Source organism: Rhincodon typus, chromosome 5 (genome assembly GCF_021869965.1).
Source record: "Rhincodon typus isolate 14 chromosome 5, sRhiTyp1.1, whole genome shotgun sequence".
Taxonomy (NCBI): Eukaryota; Metazoa; Chordata; class Chondrichthyes; order Orectolobiformes; family Rhincodontidae; genus Rhincodon; species Rhincodon typus.
The window spans coordinates 34,042,718-34,059,094 of record NC_063336.1 but is presented as its reverse complement, the minus strand read 5'-3'; the positions used below and the strand labels follow the sequence as shown (position 1 = coordinate 34,059,094).

Sequence of the window (16,377 nt, the reverse complement as noted above, 5' to 3'; positions counted from 1 at the left end):
CCACCCAAAATGGCAAGTTCTCTCACAAATGCTGTCCAAGCTGCTAAGTAAGCCTGGCACTTTCTGAATCATCTCTCACTACATTCCTTTTCATTAAGCAGAGACTTGAGGGACTAAACTGCTCAACTGCTTCTTCATCTGTCCCAGAGGTGAACAAGAATATGCTGTGCTGACTGCTTCTGATTTTAATTCTCTGTACAGAAAGCATTGCCTCACCTTACAAATAAGTAGAAAGCAGCATTGGACTTAAATGGAGAAAATGGTGGGGCAAAATTATGTGCTATGGTTCTGTGGCACACCTCATCAGTAATTAAGACCTATCCATTTTTAAAAAGATAATTGACAACCTTGGGTCAATTTTATATTAAACAAGCAAAGTAACAAAACAAGATTTTGGTGTTGCAGATTCAAGTACCCTTGCAAAACTCACTCAAATTACATTACCCAAGGACCACACTTTACCACAGTTATCAAAGCCTTGGGTGGGGTAGTGGGAGAATTCTGTTGGAGAGAATGGAGGTGCTTTTTCATTGGATAAAGGTGAAGGTGAGATTTAATAGAGCTGCACAAAATCGCAAAAGAATTTTGTCAGCGTCATGAAGGAGAGGCTGTTTCTAATCGGAGAAGAGTCAGATTTGAGATGGCGGGCAAAAGGCTGAGACAAGGAGATAAAACTTAGCTATGTAAAAGGGTAATGATAGTGAATACACTGGTTGAATTAAAAAAAAAAGTGATGGAAACAAATGTAATTTACACTTTCAAAAGGGAATTAGATAACCTTCCCAGAGGGAAAGATTTGCAGAGTTTTAGAGGGGGTGCGGGGAAGGATGGGGAACGAGACTAAGTGGGTAGTTCTCCCATAAGACTACATTAGACTGAACAGCCTTGGCCTGTGCTGAATTATAATTGTTGGATCCCACTTGATTGGGAAACGAGAGAGGAATTTAATTCCATTAGATGAACTTCCAAAGAAGTATCTGGGAGTGGTTCAGCAGAAGGTGGGATGGAGATGTACGTAACAATTTAATACCTTTCATTTTTACTCCCCTCCAGTAATCGTTTGGGTCCACAAAGTTCATAATTATCGTAAAAAGTTGCTGGGATCTCCCATTCAAGGTCTTCATCAATCTGCTCAGTAGAATTCAAACACTGGTCCTCGCTGAACTGTGCGCATTCAATTCTTTCAACAGGCTGCAGATCAAAGTCCTCAAAAATTAAAAATTGTTCCTTTTCTGGAGATTTCACCTGGACTGCCATTGCCCCAAAGTTGTTCTCTCTTGGAACTGCAACAGTAAGCTGGTCCCCATTTTTTTCTTCAATTGTACGCACCATGTTACAGCTTCCAGCTTTTTTATATTTGAGGCACGTTTCCAAAGTTGGTTGTTTGGGGGTGATTGTGACCACATAAGACTTTTCAAGATTCTCAATAGGCAGGCCAATCCAAGGATTCTTAGGCAAACTAGCTGAACGGCTCACTTTTATCTCAAAGTTTAAAGTCTTTGTGTTAGAATTTGAAAGAGGTTCACTTGATATGGATGTGAGATCAGCAAATCCAAATTGTTCAAAACTCAGCCAATCATCAGACTCATTTGTACAAACTTTATCCACTTCATTTTGTTTTGCTGCTTTAGTTTTAAGTGATTGTTCAGTGATTCCTTTTACCCTGCAGTCCCTACTGGGTACTTCAGACTTGAATTTTACATTTCCAGTCTCTAAATTGCAACTCCCAGCACCGTCAATTCCAGAGTCAAAAGAACTTAACGATGGCTTTTTTTTGGTTAATGCCCTGCCTTTTTGGTCAGTTTGAACAAGAGCAGATTGATAAGTGGATAGAAAAGTTGTTAGTTGCAACTGGTCACAGTCAAGATTACCCCTACTCTGTTCGATTTTCTCACTTGCGTGAGAGTGCTTTTCTACGGTGGATGCACATGGTTCAGAGCCATTTTCTTGTTTTGCCTCCTGCAAATTGCTTTCAATGAATTGTTCCTCAATAACATGCGCATCACTGACAGTTTTCAGAGCCTTATCAGCACTTGCACTGATCTTGGTATCAACAGATGAATTAGCAGGATAAAGCATTGCATTTTGCAGTCTCTCCAAGTACATTTCTTGCCAGTGAATCGCTTGTTCTAAGTCGATCAAGAATACTTTCCCCAGAGAAGTCAATAACTTTATTACAACGAAGCACCTATATAAGGAAAAATATCATGGCAAAAGGTAAAAAGTTATAGCTGATTAGATTAAAGCATCGATAAAATCAATCTTAAACATCACATATTTCCAAATAAAATAATCTCTCTTCATGAAAACTTTCAGTAACTCCTCCTATCCATTTCCAAAAGGTGACACATCTGCTTTTTTCATTCCTCTGTGCCTCGAGACATGTTCCTACATGTAAATATACCTTACAAATATAAGTTTTTTAAGAAAGAATTTGAAGTTGTTGCTTTCAGAGATAAATACCTTTATTATTTTGGTCTTCAAGAATCACCATAGTCTATGAAGTGATGTTAAGTCACGCACTAATGGCAGGAAATGAGAACACTAAACCTCAATCATTTTAAAAATTGGTTGGGGGAGAAAAAAAAATTAAGTAGGTTTTCATAGACTCAGAATCCCTACAGTGTGCAGGCTGGCCATTCAGCCCATCAAGTCCACAGTGACCCTATGAAGAGCATCCCGCCCAGACCCATTCCCCGTACCCTACTCCTGTAACCCTACATTTCCCATTGCCAATCCACTTGACCTGCACATCTTTGGACTGTGGGAGGAAACTGAAGCACTTGGGAGGAAACCCACACAGACACAGGGGGAATGTGCAAATTCTACACAGGCAGTTACCCGAGAGTGGAATCAAACCTGGGTCTCTGACACTGAGGACGCAGTGTTAACCACTGAGCCACCATGCCAACCACACGCCTTCGTGTATCAGACCCCTATTACTGAATTCAACATTTGTCACTGAAAGCATTTTAAAATCTATTTTTCTGAATATACTGAGCAGAAGCTTAACTGAACCCAGGGTAAGACAGCAATGCAGACAGTGGCTATACTGTGATAATGATTTATTCTTCATGATTTAAAGCCTTTCCATTATCTAGAAGACTCAAGCGTGAAGTTTGATGGAATACCCACTGCTTGCCTGCTGGGCACAGGTGCAGCAACACTCAAGAAGCTCAATACCATCCAGTGCAGAACTAAACAATTTACTGACATTCCTGCTGCTGAATTTCCATTTGTCCACCACTGACATACCGAGCAGCTGGTATATTCAAGCACTATACAACCTGCACTTTGGAAACAAAACACTTATTTTGACGGTAACTTCCAGCTTTACCCCCTGAGGCCCGAGAGCTAAAGCCTTACTTACATGTTCTCCAGGTCACACACCCATTGTACCTTGGACATAAGGTATAGTCCCTTTGGCAGGTCAGCCTGTACTGCCGTTCAATATAATCATGGCCAATTCTTGGATTCAGCTCCACTTCCCTGCCGCTCTACATGTCCCTTGAATGCCTGAGAGGCTAAAGATTTCAGTCTCAAATATATTCAATAATGAACCATCCTCAACTCTCCGGTTAAGAGAGTGCCAAAATATTTACAACCCTGTGAGCAAGGAAATTTCCCATTTCATTCCAAGTGATTGTCTCCTTTATGTAGGGACCATGCACTCATCCCCAGACTAAGGGAATGACCATCATGTTTATTCTGTCAAGTGCCTGCATGAACTTATATTTTCAATGAGATCATTTCTCATTCTACTACAAGAAGTATAGGCTCAGTTTACTCAGCTGTTCATCACAGAATGACCCTCTCATCCCACCAATCAATCCAACGAACCTTCACTGTTCTGCCTCCAAGGTGTATATATTCTTTCATAAACATGGAGATGAAAACTAAAGATAGTACTTCAGTGTGCTGGAGTGCTGCATAATTGTAACAAGACATTCCTGTCTCTGTATGCCAAACCCTTTACAAAAATAGTTATCATGCAATTTTCCTTCCTAATTCTTTGTTGCATCCACATGCATTTCCTTGCTTTTTATGAATGAACTCAAATCTCTCTAAACATGAACATTTAAAATTTTCACATTAAAAAAATTCACACTTCCGCACATTATACTCAATCTGTCACCTAAACTGTCTTTGCAGCCACTTGGTGTAATTACAGTTGATATTTCCATTGAGCTCTGTATCATTAATAAACTTGTACACAATACTGTCCCTTCATCTCTAAGTTATTAACAGACTTTGTAAAAAGCAGAAGCTGGAGCACTAATCCTTGAATCATTCCACAACAATTACTGCTTGCCAACTTGAAAACGTCACATCCATTCATACTTACTACTTGTCAGTTAACATATTAGCCCTAAGTCCATGAGTCCTATTGTAGCACCTAATGAATGCTTTTTGAAAGTTCAGAAAAGCATAACCAGTGTTTCCACTATCTCTTTTAGAACACTAAGTTCTTCATCTTTATCAGCCCCATAGTTACTTTCATTTCTGCAACGTAAATTGTGCCTTCTGTTGTTTGAGATATATTATCCTCCCATTCTGTGCAGTCATTCTTGGAATTCCCTACCTATCACAATTGTTGGACCAATAGTTGTCGGATTGTTTATGCAACAGATTACTGCTGTAGAAGTAGGAGGTAGGTCAGTACAATGACACTAACTAGTATCAGCAAAAAGGACTGTCCAGGACAGGGCAGATCAATAACAATTGACAGCATTTTCATGGAATCCCTACAGTGTGGAAACAGGCTCTTCGGCCCAACAAGTCCACACCGACTCTCAGAGCATCATCCCACCCAGACCCATCCCCCTATAACTCACCAAATCTACACATCCTTGAACACTATGGGCAATTTAGCATGGCCAATCCACCTAGCCTGCACATCTTTGGACTGTGGGAGGAAACTGGAGCACCCGGAAGAAACCCACCCAGGTATGGGGAGAATGCGCAAACTCCACACAGTCACTCAAGGGTGGAATTGAACCCGGGTCCCTTGCACTGTGAGGCAGCAGGGTTAACCACTGAGCCACCGTGCCACCCTAAAGGAGTAGGAAAGAAATGCAACCTACTACAAAAACTGGCCAGAGGAGGGGAAACAAATAAACAATTAAGCTCTTAGCAGCAAAAATACAAGCTCAGGCAGACTGAATGAGTCAGGTTAGCTGTACATTTTAGAGTCTCACCAAATTTTAATCACAATTAAGCCATACATAAATTAAATGGATTGGACTTCATTAAGCTTCTTGCTTGGTGGATTGATGGAACATTTCTCTCTGATATGTGAAAATACAGCAGGATACCAATACTTACTGATGGGATAGCAGTTTTCCTCTTCTCCTCAGCAGCGTATCTGGAATGTAATCAGCCAAATCCCTGAGTTGAACCAATTCTTCAATGGCTGGAACTGGAGCTGTTTTCAGGAAGTGATTAACCTGGTTCTGCCAGCTTGGTTTAAGGCAGATCATTGCCTCATGAAGAAACCTTAACATTTGTGCATCATGAGTATCAACTGCATCCTTAAAAAGTATCTCTTGCAGCAGTAAATTATACCAGCCAGCAACCTATAAAGGAATAATTTTGCAAAAATCTCTTAAAAATCTAGGTGAACATTCAACTTAAAAAATATTAAAATGAAGCATCAATCTTGAACACAAGGGGGTCAATTTTGACTTCAAAGAAACCAAAGAAACACGCTGGTGCATCAGCAGCAACTACAGCAAGGAGACAGTCTAATTGTTCAGTGTTAGCCTTATTGACATTGGGCTTGGTAAGGGTGCACAGTGCCAGACAGCTATTCTGATGCAGCCAGCATTTATTGCACACCCCTTACTGTCAAGAGGGCAGTTAAGAGTGAACCAGATGAACATAGGTCTGGAGTCACAGGTAGACCAAACCAAGATGGCAAATTTCCTTCCCTAAGGGACACTAATGAACCAGATGGGTTTTTTTTTTGCAACAAACAAGAGTGGTGACAGGGTCAGCAGTAGGCTGTTTTTTTTTCCCTAAACTATAGATTTTTTAAGATGATTTTAAATTTCACCATCTACCATGGTCGGATTTGAACCCCATTCTCCCAGAACACCAGTCTGGGAGTCTGCATTAGTGGTCCAGGGACACTACAAACAACGCCACTGTCTCCCCATGAGTGTGAAAAGACAAGCAGTCCATTTTGAGGCTCATGCAGCCCTGGTAATGATGGATTCACTGTCAAAACCTGACTCCAAATTGCGGAGTTTCTCTTCAAACTGATGCAAAATATCTGCATTAAAAAACTTATTCAGTTGGCATTTAGATTGCAGTACTTTAAAAAATGCAAATGCGAATTAGGGTTCATCGTAGAAGCACATTAGTGTTCTTGTGCCTTGAAATGGCTTTGGATAATTAAGTGTGGTTGCACTGGGATTGACCTTTGCAGCACCATAGTCTTTGTCTTTACAAGCTCTCTTTGGAGAAACTATAATTACTTTGTCTTAATTGGTTTGAGAGATAGCTACATCAGAAATGACCTTGGGTACAAAGATGAACTGGTTCACAACCAACTAGTCAGACTTAATAAAACAGTCCATTATTCAGTAAAGATCGAATCACTGGGTCAAAATCCTGGAACTCCCTCCCTAATGACATTGTGGGTTTGCCCACAGCGCATGGTCTGCAGAGGTTCAAGGCAGCAGCTCATCACCATCTTCTCAAGGGCAAATAGGGACCAGCAATAAATGCTGGCCTAGCCAGTGACACCCACAGCCCGTAAGTTAATTAAGAAAAAGATGAAATAGTCATTTGTGGTGAATTAGTAAAACTACTTTGGCTCTTTGACATTGCTGGATGAAAATAAAACCAAATACTAACATTTAAAAGTTACATGAATACTGGGCATACGAAGTAAACACAGAAATACACATAAAAATCACAGACATCCAGAATGAGAAAACGTTCAAAAGGTCAACAGGAAATTGCTCAGCATCTAAAACAGAAAGCCAGATTTAACACTCAAGGTGAAATCAGAGTTAAACCAATTCCGCAGAAGGAAACTCACTTTCACAAAAGAGCTCATTTATTTCAAACCAGACACACAGCCAGCCCAGTCAGATTGGTTATACATTACCTACTTTTTCAAAAATGTAGTAGAAATCATAAACTGCTTTTAAGGTTTGGTGGGGTAGTTCTGCAGCTATGTGGAACATATCTTTTAGTTTGCTCAGTTTCTCTTTACAATCCTCCTCTTTTCTTCCACATTTTTCTTTGGTTATTTCATCCAAATCCTGCAACACTCTCTCAGAGTCGGCAATCAGCTTCTATAAATAGCATGGACAGCACAAACAGTTCCATTATATATTTAAGATACAGTCAAAGAACCAAATCCCCAATTGACTAAAAAACAATCAATGTCATCAGAGGCAAATTGTCAGCCTTCTCAGAAAAATCTTCACTGGTCAAAGTATTTGCATCTTGCACACGTTAGCAGTAAGGCCAATGGTCTGGAAAAGCTGTGGAATATTTTTTCTAGCCTGTAGTGATGGGAACCATGGCAACTAAATTGAGGCCCTTGGTCATCCCCTAATGGGGAGGGAACTTCCCTTTGATTAAGTTGGAGGCAAAAAAGGTGCTGGCACAGAATTTCCAATTGCCATGGGCAGCATGCCAATTAGGCTCATTAATGAAACAGAGACGTTCAATCTCCTCGCGCTGAACACAATTGAGTGATACCTCAGGGAATAAGTGAAGGCCATAGAGGTCTCCCTCTGTGGAGGATCACCAAGTAAAACCATCAGGATTCCTAGGTGCTTCCTGCTGGTGGCCCCTTAATACCAGGCATTCTGGACCTGGTCGTGGATCCCGGCATCAGGAAGGGGAGAGCTATTAAAAAACACTCACCTGCTCACAACTGTGATTCTTGCCATTACTCCACCCCACTCTCTTCTGTGACTCTCACTGCTTACCCCATCCCGTCCCTCGCTCCCCAACTGACATCCCATGGTGGTTCTGGAGCTCTGGTGGGTGCATGAAAGCCTGCCAGTCTTGGACTATCAGCAGTTCTAGTCAGGTGGCATTTCTGCAGCCAGGGGCCTCAATCACGGGGAAAGCCTGGGACACTGAAGAACCTGGTGGGCACTTATTTCCACTGGGCATCCCCCACTGAACTGACAGAGGGTCTCTGACCTGCAGTTGAGGCTTCCATTAGCCAGGCAGAATGCCAGTCTGTACACTTAGCACAAATGTAAATCAACCGTCCCAATACTGCAAACTAGTCTGATATATAGAATAATTTACATTACATTTAAACACACTCCATTTTATAACAATTGTGCCAGTGTATTAAATATGATCTTAAAATTGTAAATATTTCATAATGAAAAATAAACAGGTAAAAAACTCACCATTGCAGGATTATAAATGGCAACATCATAATCCAGTTTTAGAATCTCTGCTTGGCTCAAATTACTTGCAATTTCTAATTTGTATGCTTGGATCTTCCCCATTCCTTCATTGGTGATCAAATCAATAATCTGCAGACAAAAGAAAAGAATATTGATTAGTAACTTTCAAAACCACTATGTAAGAACATTTGCACTGTGTCCCCTCCACAATGTGTCAAGGATTTAGACAATATCATATTGCTGTTTCTCCGTTATATTTTTTTAAACCCGAGGCCAATAGCATGTTTAACGATGAATGTTCTTAAAGTATGTCACTTTTGTTTCAAATAACTAAAAATACAAAAAAAATCTGCATGGTGATGAATTCCAAAAACCTAGATGCTGTACGAAAGGGGCATGAGGATCTTCCTGATCTCTTCACTGATAAAATAAGCACTCCGAATAGACTAGAGTTGCCGAGGCCAGGAACATCAATAGTTCAATGACAGAAATTGCTGCAGAAACTCAGCAGGTCTGGCAGCAACTTTGGGGAGAAAGCTGAGTAACTTTTACGATTCAATGACACTTTTGTTCCAGGCTTCCAGCATCTGCTACTCTTTGTTTTGTTATCAATAATTCAATCCTGCACAGTTTATAAGTAAGTTGATCTCAACTGAGATATCGATAGACTTCAATGATGAACTTCACTGCACTAGATTACAAGAGAAAGATGAAAATTAAACAACCAGGTTGCTTAAAACTGAGCTTTATTCAATCCCCAACTGGAAATTGTTAAATGTTGAGGAGATAATGTTGCATGCTGTGCAGACAACCAAGAGCTAATGGATGAGGTAGAGTGTAACCGCTAATTTCCTTTCTACACCAAGTCTAAGAGCCTATTGGCAAACAGTTGTACAGGATGAACCTCTAATGAACAATTAGCAAGAAGAGGGAGTTAAGATGCAGTATATTGCACAACAGCAATAGGTACAAAATACATTGGCTAGTTAGACATTTTAACTAAAATGAAGGCTATCAGGAGACACTGATGAAACATATCTCCATTGGGATCTCAAGCTAGACTCTAATTTTCTCCATCAAAGTATGTATGACATCATCAAATTGGGTGGAGTTTCATGCAGTCTCCAACATAAAAACATAGAAGATAGGAGCAGGAGGTGGCCATTCAGCCCTTTGAGCCTGCTCCTCCATTCTTCATGACCATGACTGACCGCCCAATCTCGATTTCTCCCCATAACCTTTGATCCCATTCGCCCCAAGTGCTATATCTAGCTGTCTCTTGAATATGTTCAATGTTTTGGCATCAACTACTTCTCGTGGCAATGAATTCCATAGGCTCACCCCTCTTGAGGTGAACAATTGTTTCCTCATCTCCATCCTATATGGTCCACCCTGAATCCTTAGACTGTGACCCCTGGTTCTGGACACACCCACCACCGGGAACATCTCCCTGCATCTACCCTGTCCAGTCCTGTTAGAATTTTAAGTCTCTATGAGATCCCCACCCCATTCATCTGAACTCTAGTGAAAACAATCCTAACCTAGTCAATCTCTCCTCATACGTCAGACCCACCATCCCCAGAATCAGCCTGGTAAGCCTTCGCTGCACTCCCTCGAGAGCAAGAGCTTCGTTCCTCAGAAAAGGAGACCAAAACTGCACACAATATTCTAGGTGTGGCCTCACCAAGGCCCTGTATAACTGCAACAACACATTCCTGCTCCTGTAGTCAAAACTCTCGCAATGAAGGCCAACATACCATTTGCCTTCTTTACCGCCTGCTGCACCTACATGCTTACCTTCAGCCACTGGTGCACAAGAACACCCAGGTCCCACTGCACACTCCCCTCTCCCAATTTACAGCCATTCAGGTAGTAATCTGCCGCCTTGTTTTTGCTTCCAAAGTGAATAGCCTCACAGTTATCCAAATTATACTGCATCTGCCATTGATTTTCCCACTCACCCAACCTGTCCAGATCATGCTGAAAGATCTCTGCATCCTCATCACAGTTCACCCTCCCACCCAACTTGGTATCATCTGTAATCTTGCCTCATCCAAATCATTAATATATTGTGAATAGCTGGGGTCCCAACACCGATCCCTGTGGCACCCCACTAGTTACTGCCTACCAAATTGAAAAGGACCCATTAATTCCGACTCTTTGTTTCCTGTCTGATAACCAGTTTTCTATCCATCTCAATACACTACCCCCAATCCCATGTGCTTTAATCTTGCACATTAATCTCTTATGTGGGACTTTGTCAGACGCTTTCTAAAAGTCCAAATACACGACATCAACAAGCTTCCCCTTGTAACTAGTAGAGTTGACATCTTCATAGAATTCCAACAGATTTGTCAAGCATGATTTCCCCTTCATAAATCCATGTTGACTCTGTCTGATCCTGCCACTGCTTTCTATAAAATCCTTGACAATGGGTTTGAGAATTTTCCCCACTACCGATGTTAGGCTCACCGATCTTTAATTTCCTGTTTTCTCTCTACCTCCCTTTTTGAATATTGGAGTGACATCAGTCGCTCTCCAATCTGCATGGACTGTTCCAGAGTCTATAAAATCCTGGAAGATGACCACCAATGCATCCACCAGTTTTAGAGCTACTTCCTCAGCTACTTAGATCATCAGGCCCTGGGAATTTATCAGCCTTCAATCCCAAAGATTTTCCCAGCACCATTTCTCTACGAATATTGATCTCCTTCAGTTCTTCCCTCTCACTAAATTTTGTATCGTCCAACAATTCTGGTATCTGATTAACCCTTTCATTAACTCACAAAACAGACAGATCAGGCATCCACTGTGATTCCTACTCCAACTAAATAGAGTGAAGGAGAGTGTAGCGGAGCAGTCTGTGGCCCTGGAGAAGTTGCAGAAATAGGGAACAGCAAGGTCATGGACGAATATAAATACAAATGTATGAATGTTAGTTTTGAGGTCATTGGGTACAAGAAGCCAATGAAGATAAATGATAACAGGCACGGTGGACAACCTACAAGATTGCTACAAGATGAGCTCCTGGCAACAAAGCTTTGGACAAAATGATAGTTAGAGGGTGAAAGATGTGGGGCTAATATTATGCCAACACTGGCATAATTACGTTTGCAAGAAGCAAAAACATGGATGCACATTTTAGCACCATAGAGGGAGGGGGATGAAAAGAGAGTTAGTGGCAAAAATTTAATATGTATTTAATATATAGCCTGTCACAGATGAAGCAAACCAATTTCTCAACAAGCTGCTTGTCATGTGGATACATTCTGAATTCTAGAATTTTATAAAAATGTGCTCATTTGCCCATCAGCAAAGGCAGTTAAGATAGAGTGCTACATACCCACATTGCTGTGGGTCTGGAGTTACATCTAGGCCCGACCAGGTAAGGATAGCATACACTCGCAAACCAAATGGGTTTTTCAAAAACCATCAATCATTCATTCATTATATGGTCACCACCAGGATAATTCCAGAAATGCTTATTGAATTAAAATTTCACCATCTGCCATGGTGGGAGTTGAACTCTTATCCCTAGAACCTTAGCTAGAGGTTCTGGATTAATAATCCAGTGACATTACCACAGAAAAAAAAAAGAGTTTTGTACCATACTCAGTAACAGCACTGTAACATTTGCAGTCACCAGCTATTGTCAGAACCAATGCTTTAATTTAAACATAAAAGGAGATGCCTTCAGTTGTCTGTCTCAATAAGCTGCCATATCAGTCTATCATATCCAAAAAAAAGGACCAATTACAGATTTAGCTTCACTAAACAGGAGGCCGTTAACTCAGTTGAACAGCAAATAACTCAGTTAATACTGACAGTGAGGGTTTGATACCCCTTCCAGCTGATGTAAACTTGGGAGCTGCCTTCTTATTTTGTCCCTGAGTATAACGAAAGGCCTCCTACTGATGACAAACTGATCACGATGAAGCTGACAATGAGCCAAGAGCCTGCCTTTGGGCAGAGTTCACAACAACTGCATTCATTTACGGGCTAGGCTAGTATTGATTTCCTCCAGTTATGAGTCAACCACATTGCTATGGGTGAGGAGTCACACGTCGGCCAGGCCAGGTAAGGACAGCAGTTTCTTTCCCTAAAAGACACCAGCGAACGAGATGGATTTTCCAAACAATCATCTGTGGTTTTGTGACCATCAACAGTCCTTTGATTCCAGATGGTTTTAAAAATGGAATTCAAATTCCACCACCTGCCATGACGAGATTCAAACCCAGGTTTCCAGAATATTAACAAAGTTGCTGGAAAAGCTCAGCAGGTCTGGCAGCATCTGTGGAGGAGAAAACAGAGTTACCGTTTTGGGTCCGGTGACCCTTCCTCAGGAAGTTCTTTTGGTTTTTCCCAGAATATTACTTGGGTGTCTGGATTAATAGTCTAGTGATAATGGCTCTGGGCAAATACCTTCCCAGTCAATGAACTAACACAAAGAAAAAAAAAATTAATCAAACCTGTTATCAGAACAATACTACACCGAGTAGACGCAGGAATAAATCAGAAAATGGTGGAATTAATCTGCAGGTCAGAAAGTATTTAAAGAAAGACAGCATGTGTGTTTTCAGCTCCGTGACCTTTTTGAAACATGAACAGAACATGAATCTCCACAGATGCTGCCAGACCTGAATATTTCCAGCGTTTTCTGTTTATGTTGCAGGTTTCTAACATCTGCAGTGTTTCCCTTTTGTGCAGGTAGGTATAAGCAGTTTGTCTGTTCCCAGTTACACTTCAACAAGTTGTAGTCAAGATCTATTCAGTAAAATCAACTCAAATGCAATGAATTATTCTATACAAAGATCTCAAGAACAAATATTTAATTACTATTCCCATTTGCCATTCTTTTTAGTAAGTTAGAGAATAAAGCAGTCATACTATAAAACACTTTGCACTTATGAATTTTACCTGCTCAGCCTCTTCCCTACACTGAAGGTCCTTCTGCAAAAGCTGAGCCCTGGCAAGAGCCTGTTGCCACAGTAACTCCACTTTCTCCACAGCTGCTCTTATCCTATCCCAGGCAAATGAAAATAAGCAAAGTTACAGACATGATTAGATTTTTTTTTTTTTAAAAAGCTTTCTACACAAAATGAATAAGTACAGAAGAATCTTAATCTAAAGGATTTTTATCAGAGTGTGTTGTGACAAAAGGATACATGTGATTATTTTAGGGAACTCTGGGGGTGCGGTGGTAGTGTCCCTGTTGTGAGCCAGGAGGCCTCGTTTCAAGTTCCATCTGCTTTAGAGGTGTGACACAACGGTTTGATTAAAGCTATCTACAAATGAGAGAAAGCAGTGAAGAGAGGGACATCTGGACCTTTCATTGAAGAATAAGATCTTTGGTGTGTACGGGAGTGACTGGTTCTCATTTAGCAAAACACATCTGAATTATTGCTGGCAAGGTGCTGTATAAACACTAGAGTGAGAACGCTCAGATTTTTTTTAATCCGAGGGGTATAAACTAATTACCTATTGACCTCTGGTTTAATGCCCATATCTTAGAGTTTGGTTTTAAACCAGACTGGTGAGAAGGTCAAGAAATGTCTTCGGGCTTGGGCTTCTTTTGAACCCAAACTAAGTTTATTGCATACTAATATTATCTATTGCTATACATGGTAATCTGAGTCTTTAATCTTACTATATTACTATATTATTAAAGACTATTCTCTAATGTATTTCTCTCCATTAAGCTAATCCAATCTCATCTTAGCTATTGAGCCCCTATCTATCCATGCAACTGCCTCCCACCCTTCTTAAACAAAGGGTGTTACATTAGCCATTTTCCAGTTCTCTGGGACCTTCCACGACTCCAGTGCTTCCTGAAAGATCACATCACAATGAGATATCCTGAACCCAGACACCAGACAGGCAATACAGCCTTCAGGACTCTCGATCCTGGCCACAGAGAACAGTCTCTATTCCCCTGACTATACTATCCCTGATTACAACTACATTTCTCTTTTCTCCCCAGTCTTGAATGGCTCCCTATACCATGGTGCTATAGTTAGTTTGCTCATCCTCCCTACAGCACCCCACTCTCATCTACACAGGGAGCAAGGACCTCAAACCTGTTAGAAAAGCTCAAGAGCTAAGGCTCCTACAGCACTACTTCCTGGATGCCTCTACCTTCCTTGATCATTGTTACACCCTCCTGTCCCTGACCACTGACTGAATTTGAGGTAGTCAATCCAGATTGTATTTTTTTTTGGCATTAACCACCCAGAAAACAGAGCTAATTTCTTTTTGCTGACAATACAAATATGCTAATTAAATCCTTGAGGAAAGATTATTTGAGCAAGAAAAATAGGCCACTACCATTGAAACATTATTTGAGGATGAATGTAAATATGAAGTCAGAGTGGCCTTCCACTGTAATGGTTTAGGTTCCAGAAACAGTCAGTAAACCACACCAATCCACCAAAATCTGCAACAGAAAGTGGTTTGCAGCTACCCAAAAGCTGTCTGGCTCTTCATAAAGCATATGGCACCAAAGGTCATTGGACACACACGCACACATCCAAAGATCAAGCCAGACCCAAATCAAAACACAAGTGACCAACAACATAATACAATACAAAACTGTCAGTTAGGAAAATGTTAAGATGGTGCACAAATATCAACAGACCAATGATGTTCACTGCCAACCAGGCACTACACAACACGTCGATGCAAGCTTTTTACAGTCATTAATATATGTCCTGAAAAGGCAAAATGACATACATTGAAAGCTAAAGTCAACACAGGAGCTGCTGTCAACATGTTACCCCTATACATCCTGAAAGACAGGTACCTCAGCAATGAGAGAATGTCTCACAGCATATAACGGATAACCAATTCCATGCTTTGGCAGTATTACACAGCAAAGCTAATATGCAAGTTTGTCTTGACTTCCTAAAGCAGTTGTTAACAACAGTCCAGCCATGGCAGGACTACTGGTATTCACAAATCTCAGTCTATTCACAATCATGAGATTCAATCCACACACACACTGTGGCAGAATAGTAGGTATCGCAACCAAATCAGTCAACAATCTCATGTTAAAGTGAGATAGAAATTAAAATACCAGGGTAATTACATCTGACACACTAACAAATTACTCAACCCACTCAAAAACCAGGATATTCCTCTTGATCCACACATTATTGCTCTTCACCGAGAAGTTGAAGATATTCTTAAGGTTGATCTGTCACACTTAGGCCAGAGCCAGTGTGAACAGTTGCAACAATTGACTGCCAAAGATAAGCAAATACAAGAATTGGATATGGTTATTATCCAGGGATGATCTGACAGTATTACAGAAGTACCAGGAGAAGATTCATTAATTTCCAACATACAAAGTCAAGAGCAAATAAGTTTTATTACCAAAAGCATTGCAATAAGCTATCATGTTGATGTCATAACAGGGACACATGGGCATTGAATGGACAAAGCAGCTAGCATGGGAATATGATTCAGATACACAACAAGCAAACATGTAGAGAGAACTGCCTAACTGCCCATGGGCAGAGCGCGCATGTTAGAGATACAAATACTTGGAAAGCAGAAGTTCTTAGCATAGAAACACTGCTGCTACATTGCAAAGGAACAGAAGCCAGCTCTGACCAACGTATAGCACAGCAATCATATGCAAAGTGAGAGAGAAGAACACTCTCACAGTGATGACTATATGCTGTTGTGAAGATGGGTAGAGTAATTATGGATTGGGAGGTAGGACATTTGAATTTGGTGTTTGTAAAATATAGGTGTTTGTCAAATGCTAGGTGGGAAAGCATTGCATGGTCCCTTTAAAAGATTGTGCTTTTTTTTAATGCTTGAAGATGTCCGAGTAGCTTGAAAGTTGGCAAGTACAGAGAACAGCCATATTGAAACATATGTATTGAGAGGCTGTGCAATTAGCAGGCTAAGCAGCAGTGTTGTTTTGTTATCAAGACAGCAAGCTTTGAATTTAGCCAATTTAGATACCAAAAACCAATTAAAT

The 16,377-nt window shown here is 40.7% G+C and overlaps 1 protein-coding gene across 3 annotated transcripts in view; it reads right to left on the bottom strand.

Moving 5' to 3' along the window:
* The window catches only part of LOC109910803, a 97,019-nt gene that overhangs the window by 27,583 nt on the left and 53,059 nt on the right, over positions 1 to 16,377 (bottom strand). For 2 of the 3 annotated variants that reach the window (XM_048596537.1, XM_048596538.1), the window contains exons 9-13: positions 13,308 to 13,410; positions 8,391 to 8,519; positions 7,122 to 7,307; positions 5,326 to 5,576; positions 1,031 to 2,188 (exon numbers count right to left, since the gene is read on the bottom strand). In XM_048596537.1, the coding sequence (XP_048452494.1) occupies positions 1,031 to 2,188; positions 5,326 to 5,576; positions 7,122 to 7,307; positions 8,391 to 8,519; positions 13,308 to 13,410 (1,827 nt within the window). The remainder of the gene's footprint in view (positions 1 to 1,030; positions 2,189 to 5,325; positions 5,577 to 7,121; positions 7,308 to 8,390; positions 8,520 to 13,307; positions 13,411 to 16,377) is intronic. The other variant, XM_020510049.2, reaches the window with a different exon arrangement.